This window comes from Trypanosoma conorhini, assembly GCF_003719485.1.
Source record: "Trypanosoma conorhini strain 025E chromosome Unknown Tco_14.4_contig_00382, whole genome shotgun sequence".
NCBI classification, from domain to species: Eukaryota; Euglenozoa; class Kinetoplastea; order Trypanosomatida; family Trypanosomatidae; genus Trypanosoma; species Trypanosoma conorhini.
The window spans coordinates 1,576-11,225 of NW_021704471.1; the positions used below are offsets into that span (position 1 = coordinate 1,576).

At 62.0% G+C, this 9,650-nt stretch overlaps 5 protein-coding genes across 5 annotated transcripts, besides 8 other annotated features; all 5 read left to right on the forward strand.

The window, feature by feature from the left end:
- Window positions 1-894: 894 nt before the first annotated feature.
- Window positions 895-931: a microsatellite.
- Window positions 932-1,281: 350 nt separating this feature from the next.
- Tco025E_06013 (putative electon transport protein SCO1/SCO2) lies at window positions 1,282-2,484 on the forward strand (the record flags this gene model as incomplete). The annotated part of the gene is made up of 1 exon (XM_029372902.1): window positions 1,282-2,484. One exon carries the CDS (start codon window positions 1,282-1,284, stop codon window positions 2,482-2,484), a length of 1,203 nt encoding a protein of 400 aa, XP_029226976.1.
- Window positions 2,485-2,537: 53 nt separating this feature from the next.
- Window positions 2,538-2,591: a sequence feature (G-rich).
- Window positions 2,592-2,650: 59 nt separating this feature from the next.
- Window positions 2,651-2,687: a microsatellite.
- Window positions 2,688-3,236: 549 nt separating this feature from the next.
- On the forward strand, window positions 3,237-3,740 carry Tco025E_06014 (putative mitotubule-associated protein Gb4; the record flags this gene model as incomplete). The annotated part of the gene is made up of 1 exon (XM_029372903.1): window positions 3,237-3,740. The coding sequence occupies one exon, from the start codon at window positions 3,237-3,239 to the stop codon at window positions 3,738-3,740; it is 504 nt and encodes a 167-aa protein (XP_029226977.1).
- A 913-nt stretch (window positions 3,741-4,653) lies between these two features.
- On the forward strand, window positions 4,654-4,992 carry Tco025E_06015 (uncharacterized protein; the record flags this gene model as incomplete). Its single annotated transcript, XM_029372904.1, has 1 exon — window positions 4,654-4,992. The coding sequence occupies one exon, from the start codon at window positions 4,654-4,656 to the stop codon at window positions 4,990-4,992; it is 339 nt and encodes a 112-aa protein (XP_029226978.1).
- Window positions 4,993-5,620: 628 nt separating this feature from the next.
- Window positions 5,621-6,157, forward strand: Tco025E_06016 (putative mitotubule-associated protein Gb4; the record flags this gene model as incomplete). Its single annotated transcript, XM_029372905.1, has 1 exon — window positions 5,621-6,157. The coding sequence occupies one exon, from the start codon at window positions 5,621-5,623 to the stop codon at window positions 6,155-6,157; it is 537 nt and encodes a 178-aa protein (XP_029226979.1).
- Window positions 6,158-6,304: 147 nt separating this feature from the next.
- Window positions 6,305-6,341: a microsatellite.
- Window positions 6,342-6,965: 624 nt separating this feature from the next.
- Window positions 6,966-6,991: a microsatellite.
- A 60-nt stretch (window positions 6,992-7,051) lies between these two features.
- Window positions 7,052-7,074: a microsatellite.
- Window positions 7,075-7,237: 163 nt separating this feature from the next.
- Window positions 7,238-7,882, forward strand: Tco025E_06017 (uncharacterized protein; the record flags this gene model as incomplete). The annotated part of the gene is made up of 1 exon (XM_029372906.1): window positions 7,238-7,882. The coding sequence occupies one exon, from the start codon at window positions 7,238-7,240 to the stop codon at window positions 7,880-7,882; it is 645 nt and encodes a 214-aa protein (XP_029226980.1).
- Window positions 7,883-7,994: 112 nt separating this feature from the next.
- Window positions 7,995-8,023: a microsatellite.
- A 1,158-nt stretch (window positions 8,024-9,181) lies between these two features.
- Window positions 9,182-9,254: a microsatellite.
- Window positions 9,255-9,650: the final 396 nt, after the last annotated feature.

Genomic DNA, 9,650 nt, shown 5'->3' on the forward strand with positions numbered 1-9,650 from the left:
AAGTCGCCGCAGGGCCGTTGATGTCACCTGCGCGCCGGCGCGTGCAGCTGTTCTGTGGGAGGTCCACTTTGCGTTTGCCCCCGGGCCTTCCAACCGCGGCGCCGCCTCGAAAAAGGCCCGCCCGCGGCCCCTCGTTTTTGGCCGGCAACGGGCGGTGCTGCAGAGTCTAGTTGCGCTGCGGGGTCGCCTGCAGTCCGGGTCCCCACGCGGCGATATTCCGCAGCGGGTGCGTGGGCCGCATCAGCGGTGCTGTGGGGCGCTCAGCTTCCCCGGAATATACCACACACACATGAATGCGTGTATTTCAGCACTGGCGTCGCCACGAGGTGGTTGCATTTTGCGCCAAGCCACGGGAAGAATGAGAGGGCGGTCCGGCGACTTCGCCCAGCACCGCGGCGTTGCGCAAGGCGAGGCGATGCTCTTCTTTGTTTGTTTTTTTTTTACGGTCGCGTTCCCGCCTTCAGGTGGTGGTTGGGTGCGTTTTGGGCAGGCGCGCCCAACCCCCCGCGGGCGAAGAAAAAGCAACTAAAAAATGATTGGACTGGCACACATGCGAGGCTGCGGGGAGGGGGCAGAGGGGAGGTGTAGGAGAGGCATGTATAAGCGAAGGGAAAGAAGAGGAGGAAGAGGGCACCACCCCCGCCCACCGCAAAGAATAAATAATAAAAAAAGAAAGAAAAACGAAGAGAAAAACAAACGGGTGAAGCACAACAAGCTGGAGGGTGAAGCTAGTGATGTCTCCAAAAAGTTATTTTTGGTGTCTGTGTCGTTTTCCCAAGAGCTGCTGTACGAGACACACGTTATCCGCGTCTCTTTAGTTAGCATTGCGATTGGGGAAGGAATGAGAAGAGAAGGGGTGGGGGAGTGTGTTTGCCGCTGTATACCGTTCCATACATATATATATGTATGTGTGTGTGTGTGTCTGTGTGTGCGCGTCCCTCGGTGTTTTGCCCCTGTGCTCCACTGTGGTGTGTGGAGCGACCGCGCCTGCAGTTTGTTGTCTCTTGTCCTCTTTGCACTGCTGCCGCCCCCCTCCTCCTCCATCCCTTTGCGCGCGTGGATGCGTCGGGCTGTCGTTAGCTTTCGTCCCGGCATCGCGGCGCGCCGTCGAGGAGAGGACGCCTTAGTCGAGTGCCATCATTTGTGCGGCTTCAGCGAGGCAGAATAGGCGGGGTGCAGGTGTGCGTGCCTGTGTGTCGTTGGGAGTGAGGGGTGCCTGGGGCGGTTTCCTCGGTGCGCAGCAAAGGGGCTCAGAGGGGCGACGCATATAGGGGGCCTAGGATGCGGTGCTGGCAGCCTGCTACAGGCCGCACCCTGCGCTGCGTCTCGGTCGCAGCGCTGCGGTGCTCGCAGCGGGCGTACTGTCGGCTGTGGGTGCCCGGCCGCGGCGCGCGAGCAGGGACGATGGTGACGCTCACGGCGGTGTGGCGTCGGCGTGACGGCGCCGCAATGTGTGCGTGGGTGCGCTCGGCGAGCAGCACCGGTGGCGGTGGGGGCAGTCGCGGCAAGGACATTGACGTGGTTGACGAGGCGAAGCCCATTCACATCCGCGTTGCGGAGGAGAAGGACTCGCAGATCTTCACCATGCAGGATTACATTGAGCGTGAGGAGGCGGAGCTGAACGCGTCCCGGTCCGTCAGCCAGCGACTCTCAGACGTGCGCGACAACCCCGTCTGGATGCTGTGGGCGCTGTTGTTTCTTTCGCTTGGGGTGCTGACGGTTGTCGTCTCCATTCGTGTGCGGCGGGAGCAGATGCGCTTTGACCCGAGGCTGCGGGCAGTGAAGGCCTTTGACAGTCCGGAGGGGCCGAGCATTGGCGGCCCCTTCTCACTGGTCGGCGTGGACGGCCGCCGGTACACCGACAAGGACTTCCTCGGCAAGTGGCTGTACATCTACTTTGGCTTCACCAACTGCCCGGACGTCTGCCCGGAGGAGATGGCGAAGATGAGCCGCGTGGTGCAGCACCTGGACAAGAAGGTTGGCCGCGACTACTGGCAGCCGGTCTTCGTCTCCCTCGACCCGCGCCGGGACACGCCGGAGAAGATACGCGAGTACCTGGCCGACTTCAGCCCGCGCATCCTCGGCCTTGTCGGGACGCAGGAGGAGGTGGAGGCGGCGGCGCGGGAGTACCGGGTGTACTTCGCCATCCCCGACGAGGAGGCGATGAGCGAGGACGACTACCTGGTGGATCACTCCATCATCATGTACCTCATGGACCCCGAGGGCAAATTCTGCGACTACACCACGAAGGAGTTCCAGTGGTTTGAGAGCTACAGCAAACTGCTGCGCCGCATGATGGACTACGAGCGGGAGAAGGCGCAAAAGCAGCGGGCGAGAGGCGGGGAGCTGCAGCCGGGTGAGCGGGCGGCAAACGTGAAGGTGGCAAACATTGCGACGGTGTTAGATGAGAGCGTGGCTGCGGTGCCCAGCCGCGAGGCGCTGGAGAGCGAGAGGCCGCAGCAGGCGATGACGGTCCGGCGTTGACGGCGGGGGCCTGCTCGCCTGGAGCGGGAGGGCGATGGCGCGGCTGAAAAACGGGGAGGGCGGCCGGGCTGGGCGGATGCGAGGGAGGCGCGAGAGGGGAGGGAGGGGGTCCGGCCAGCAGCGGTGACTGGGGCACCGGGAGGTGGTGGGGGGCGCCTGGAGGACCCCGACCGCCGGTGCCGCCGGCGCCGTCGCCAGCAGCCACGGGGACGGCAGGAGGGAATAGGCAAAGGCGCAGCGGGCTCCCTCGGGGCCGCGCGCCGGGGAGAGGGAGGGCCAAGAGGGAAGCAGGGACGAAGAGGAAAAACAAAACAAAGCAAAACAAAAAGGCTCATGGCCCCAACGCCTGCGCCATCACAGACGGTCCCCTGACGTTGTTTTTGTCGTGTAGGCCGCTTGCTGGTGTCTCTGTCCCTCTCTGTGTGCGTGCGTATCTGTCCATGTGGTTTGCCCATGCCTTCCTCCTCTTTCTCCCATGTGTTTCTTCGCCCGCCGAACGGCCCTTTTTTTTTTGCCTCGTTCGGCTTTCAACACGGCTGTGTTGCCTTCGCCGTCGCCCGACACAAGACGCCCGCTCCGACAAGAGGTGCCGTCCCCACACACAAGCTCTCCACAGCACGGCAGGAGGGGAAGGGGAGGACGCAGCATCTCCGCTTGTGACGGACTCAACGATAGTCGCGGAAGTCAACCGGCGGGGCAGCACATAAATGGCGGCCGTCGGTGGGAGCCACCCGGAATATGTTTGGCACCGGATGCCCGGGGAGGTGCGTGAGCGTGTCCGCGAGACCCGCGAGAGCGGCGTCGCGGCGAGGCGCCTTCGTGCGGAGGGCGCGCCGCCGAACGGCCCGCGTGCGGCGCGGCCGGGGCCGACGGGGACGGAGGTTGTGGCGCTGAAGGACGCGCGGGAGGACGGCGAGGTGGTGATGGTGCAGAGGTCTTCCTCCGTGACCTCCGCAATGGGCCGGAGGACGAGCCACGCGCTCCACTTCCGCGGCCACAAGTGGTCGTCGGTGCTGAAGAAGCACCGCGCCGCGCTGGAGGCGGCCGTCGTCGCGGACATCGTCGAGGCGACCGGGCTGGACGCGCGGCGGATCGAGAACATCACCCTCGCCTTCACGGACGTGCTCGTTGTGACCTTCACCGTGCGCCCCCAGGACCACCCCGACGCCATCGCGGACGTCCACGTTGCCCTCCAGACGTGCAACTTCCCCCGCACCACTGCGCTCTACCGCAACTACCGCTCCTTGCAGAAGTGACGCGCACAGGGGGTGCGGCGCGTCGGTCCAACGGAGTCGCCCGCCCCGCCCCGAAGTAACCGGCACCAAAGAGCGCGCATGGCGGGAGGCCGTGGGGCCCTCCCCGCCCTTCAAACGCGCACGCGTGTGCGGGTGCGTGTGTGTCTTGGGGGGGGGGGGGGAGTGGCGCATGCAAGGCGCCTCCGTTTGGGCAGCGACGACGACAACAGGAGAAGCAAGAAAACATCAGCAACCAAAATGAATGCGCCCAGCAGTAGACGCGGACGCTGCAGTGAGTTGCACAGGCCGCAGCTTTCCAGATGTAACCTTTATGCTTGTTATTGTTATTAGTATTAGTATAGCGATATACACGCGTTTGCTCCGTTAGTGTGTTACCGCCTTTGCTTTTCAGCGTTGCTAATTTCTTTTTGTTGTGACTGTGCGTGCTTTTTATAGTATCTTCGCCCTATTCTGTTGAGGAACCCGCGGGAGTTGCTTGTCCCACTCTTGCAGAGTGCTGCTAAACGAATACGTCGCAGCCGGTGTCTCTCTTCCTAAGCGGGGGCGACTTCTGCGTGTGCACTGCGCGTGGATGTGGGTATATGCTGCTTGCTGGGCTGCACGCACGTACATATATATATGTCTATTTTTTGTGTGTGCTTTGTGCGCTGTCGGCCGCCGAGTTTGTGTGCTTGTGCGTGTTGTCCCTGATGGTGGGCGCAGCTGGCCGTGCGGAGGTGAACGCGGCACCTCGGCGACTGCCCCGGCACCCCGTTTCGCTTTTTCCCGTCGTTGGTTCTTTTCTTTCTCCCTGCTTTTTGCCTCACTGCGGCGCAGCTCCGACTTGTTGCTTCATGTGGCGGCTGAGCCGAGGCGCCAGCGGCCCTCTCCGGCCCCGCCTCTCTCCGCGCTGACTGCGTCATGTGCACCTCGAATGCGCTCTGCCTGGGCGGCGCCCTCCGTTTTCCCTGCTGACTCCGTCGCACCCACGCACACGCACGCACGCACGGTGAGGGAGGGAGGAGGCGGCAGCCGGGCGGGAGCCCAGTGCAGCTGCCGTGATGTGTGCGTGCGCGTGCCGCATGAAGCTCTCCGTTGGCGCGCCGGTGCATGGGCCGGAGTTCGCGCGTCATCGCGGGTGCTCGTCTGGGGGCGTGGAACGATGCCCACCGTGCAGTGCCGCGCCCTCCACGGCAGGGATAGATGCGGGGCGCGGCGCCTGCGCGCCATCATTGTCTGCCTCGGCGCAGCGTCCGAGGGCACCGTGAACTAAACGACGTCAACTACGGAGGAAGGGAAACCGAGTAGCTTTTGTTTCTTGTCATTGTATTGTTTCCCTGCATTTTTTTTTGCCTGGCCGGACTTTTTATAGCCCACTTCAGCCTCGCGGCGTGTGTGTTGCGCACAGCGCAAGGCCAGGACTGCTACTTCTTTGTTGATCGCCTTCAGCGTGTCTCTGCCGTCCCCCTGTTTTTCCGTTTTTTATTTTGTTTGACGTGCGGATGCCTGCACGCTTACCGGTGGGTGTGTCGTCTGGGGGCGCAGCGATGGGGGCCCGGGTTTTCGCCGGGTTTTGTGTTCCTTTTTTTCTTTTCCGTTTCGTGTGCCCCGGCGCACCCGCCCATTTCTGCCGCCGCCGCCTCGCCTGCCAGCCGCACCACAATGTGTCTGTGCCCCCCTGCCTTGTCGCTTCAGCGGCGTGCGGAGGCTGCCGCCGCTCCCGCTGGACCCGCCCCCACTTTTCTTTTTTTGCCGCTTCTCCCGGCCGCCCCGGCCCCTGCGCAGTGAAAGCAAGCCGCTCAGAACAAGCGCCAAGCAAATCGATTTAACACACCGCAAGACACCCCGAGCAGATGACGGTGGGCCGTGCGGAACGCCCTTGCCAACACGTGTGGCACGCGATGCCGGAGGAGGTGCGCGCGAGAGTAAAGGCGACCCTCCTGGGGATGGGGACGAGGCCGGCAACGGACCACGCCGCCGCCGCCGAGTCAGCGCCAGAGCCGAAGAAGCCACTCCGTGACGTTCCGCAGGACGGAGTGGCGCAGCCTCAGCGTAAGCCCCAGACGGAAGGGGAAAGGAGGCCGAAGGGGGAGGAGGAGCAGCGCGAAGGGGAACGTGCTTCGGTGTTGGAGAGGGCCGGGTCCATGGTTTCCAATAACACTTGGAAGAGAAGGCACACCGTCCGCTTCCGCGGCCCCAGGTGGGCAACAGTTTTGAAGAACCACCGCACTGAGCTTGAGCAGGCGTTCAGGCAGGACCTCGTTGAGGCAACTGGGCTGGAGGCGAGGCGGTTTGAGAGTTTGAGCTTCGTGTTCTCCAACGTGCTTATTGTAACTTTCGTGGTGACCCCGGAGGACGACCAGGAGCGGACGGACAAGCTGCACAGTGTGCTGCGGGAACACCGGTTCCCGCGCACCGTTGCCTTGTACAACCAGTAGCCAGGTGTCTTTCTAGGTGTAAGCATGCCGGCAGGGGAATGACCGATCACGTCTCATCCCTGCAGTGGAAACAGAGTTGTAGGGTGTAAAACGTTTCTATTTTTGTGCTTAAAATACCCTTTCTGTTATCGTCTTATTGTGCAGCAGTTTATTTATTTTATTTGTTTATTTTATTTAATGTTTAAAGCAGCTGTTTTTTTTTGTATTGTTGTGGATTTCTCTCACTGCTTGCACTTACGCTGCCGTTCGCGCCTGCCGGCCAATGCGCCCCGCCCCCTTTTTTCACCAAGCACCGCTTCCTGCGCCCGCTGTGCGCGCGGGGGTCTCTCTCTGTGTGTGTGTGTCTGGTCGCCTCCATTTCTGCTTTTTTTTTATTGGGCGGGGGGCACGCCTGCGAAGAGAGCGCGTGGGCGCAGCTGGCGGCGTGGTAATGTATGAACTTGTGGCCGTGTGCCGCGATGGGAGAAAAGCTTCCACGGGGGCGGGGGCCGTGTTTTTCCTCCGAATGACATATCTTTATTATGTGCGTACTACGCATGTTTTGTTGGGGCGGGGCGGGGGAGAAGGGCGGGAGGCATGCGGTGTGCCGCGCGTTTTCTCTCCCCTTGATTCCCCCCCCCCTCCTGCACTGCACTGCACTGCAGGTGGAGTGAAAGAGAGAAGAACGAAAGAGGGGAATTGATGCGAAGTGGAAGAGGCGCGAGCACAGAAGCGGAAAAGGCTCAGTGCCCTAAGATGGCACTGCGGAATGAATAACTTGAGACACGCACACCCGCACGCAGAGAAGTTGCATAAACACTTGTCCTACTGTTTCTGTGTGTGTGTGTGTGTGTGCCGCCGCGTGCATGACCCCCACTGCGCTGCGTCACGGGCAGGTGTGCGTGGGTGGATGTACTCCCTCCCTCCCTCCCTCCCTCTTTGCTAGTTTCTTGCAGCTTCGCGTGGTAACTCATTGCCAGCAACACCAGCAGCAAACAACCAACGCCTAGGCGCAAACAGAGGCCCACGGGAAAAGGGCAAGACGGGGGACGTGGCGGGGTGCCAGACGGGGCTCGCATAGGCACAGGCGCCCGGTAGGCGATGGCTGCGCATCTACTCGGTGCGCCCAACTTGCCCGTGGGGCATGATGGGGGGGAGCCCCTGCAGCAGCACAATCCAAATCCCCGGACGGCTTACGGCCTGCCGGTCCCAGCCCGAGAACGCGCCATCGATGAGCAGGGGTACGAGCTGACGAAGCACTCGCTGCGGTTCCGAGGCGAGGACTGGGACATTGTGCTCAACAGCAAGCGTGAGGAGCTCCGGGCTGCGTTCATCCGCGACGCGGCCGCCGCGACGGGGGAGCCGGAAAGCAACATCGTCGACGTCCGCCACTACGTGGACGAGGCTCACCGACTCATCGTGCGGTTCAACGTGCGTCACCGGGCGCAAACCTCGAGCTCCGCCGTGCAGGATCGCCTAGCGACGTACCCGTACGAGGCTGTGCGGGCCTTGTACGAGCCTCGTGTGAAGAAGCCGCGGAAGGGCCGGACTCGCATGAACTCTTCCCTTGCAGCCTCCATTGCTCGCCAGCGGTGGCCGCAGCCGGCGCTCAGCTGCTATGGACACGCCGTTGGCGACGTCGGGCCCAACGGGTTGGAGTTTCGCGACAAGAAGGAGCAGGAGGAGGTGCTGGATACGGGCCACGACAAGATGCCTGAGCCGCAAATAACCACCATTCTCGCCTAGGCGATCCGAACTTATCTTGCGGTGGAGCGGCGCGGAGGGCGGGCACCGAAGAAAAAGTGAAAACGGTGGGAGGCGGAGCCGCGCGGAATCCGACGTTGCACAGCGCAGAATGTTTTTTTTTTTTTGTTGATCTTTTTTTTTCAGGCTGGAGGAAGTGGAGGGGTGGCGGGCGCATTGGCGCCTTCCTCTGCGTCCTTCGCTCTTTCCCCTCGATGTGTGCGAAACGCATCGTTCATGTTTTTTTATTATTTTGCGGCCCGCTCTGCGTTGTTGCTCTGTACCGCGTGGGCGCCGCAGAATTCGCGCCGGACGTGGCGGCGAGCTGCATGCGTGGCGTGTCCGGCCAACCTGCCGGGGCGCCAAGCGCCACACGGCGTCGAGGCGCGCTTGACGCGGGCCAACGCAGAGGCCTTGCGCAGAGGAAGTGTCACCGGCAGTGAGAGGGATGCACGTGGCGGGCCCATGCGCCTGCCGCCCGCTCCCGCGTGTATTATTTGGTGCGTGTTTATGCAGGGGCCGAATTCCTCCAAGGAAGACCGACGAGCGAAACACGCACACAGACAGGCACCGGAAGGACCAAAAAGAAAAGAGGAGAGAAAGTGAGAGGTCCTTCTGTCTCACTTTTGGTGGGTGCATATTTGTGCGGGAGCTGAAGGACGAGGGTGCGAGAGGAAGTCGGGGAGGAGGGGGGGGGTGCAGCATCCCCGTCACTCGGGCCGTGTATAATGTCTAGCTGTACGCGTACGTGGCCCCAGCGCCCACGAAGACGACGACAAAGAAGCATCATATATGTTTTGTGTGCAAGCGTTTGTGGATGCCGTTGCCTCTGGGGCCCCAGCACCCACTTTCCCCCTTTTTTTTCTTGTTTCTTTGGCTTGATTATTGTAGCAAACCCCCACAACGCCTGCCGTGCACTTCATCACTGCGGAACTCGTCCGCACCCACACACTCTTCTTACTGTTGCACCCCCTCCATTCCCTTTCCTCTTTTCTTTTCTTACCGCCTCTGATTTGTTAGCTACGGCACCGCACTGAAGTTCTGCAATTCGTATGGGCTGCACCTCGCACCGGTGGCAGTCCTCAGCTGCAGAAATGAAGAGCTGATTGTGTGTGGCAACGACAAGCAGTTGGGAGGGAATGGCCAACGTATGGAGGTGACCAGGAGGAGGTGTGGTGTGTGCCACGATGAGCTCAGCTGGTGCTGGGTGCGGGCTTCAAACCCGTAGGCGAGTTGTACTCGCAGCCGTTCGATTCGGCCTTTGTGGTGTTCCCGGTGAAGGGCTGCGGCCTTGCTCCGCAGGTGTGCGTGTGCGTGTGTGTGTGTGTGGCTGTGGCTGTGGCTCTGGGATGCGTGCGGTCTGTGGTCTTGCTGTCGTCGCACTGCTCTATTGTTTGTTTGTGTTTTTTTTTTGCCTTTGTGGGAGACTTCTGCTGCCTTCCCCTCCCTTTTGTTCTGGGCGGCGCGGTGCAGCAAAGCAGGGGGAGGGAACCGGAAGGCTGCGGCGGGGCGCCTGCTCAGATGCTGTTGGGTGCCTCGGATCATTCCCGCGGCGCGACGCTGCCTTGGTGTGCCGCACTTGTTGACAGGGTTGCAGAGTTTAGGTGGGGCGCTGCTGTCCCACTTGAGGCTCTCGGCGCGGCGCGGGGGCCGCCTGGCGTGCCTGTGGACTGCCCGCTGCTGCGGCTAACGCTGGACGCTGCCCGGGAGATGTGTTCAGCTGCTGCTTGCGGTACGCAGCCCTCCGGTGGTCGTCGCTGACTGACAGCCG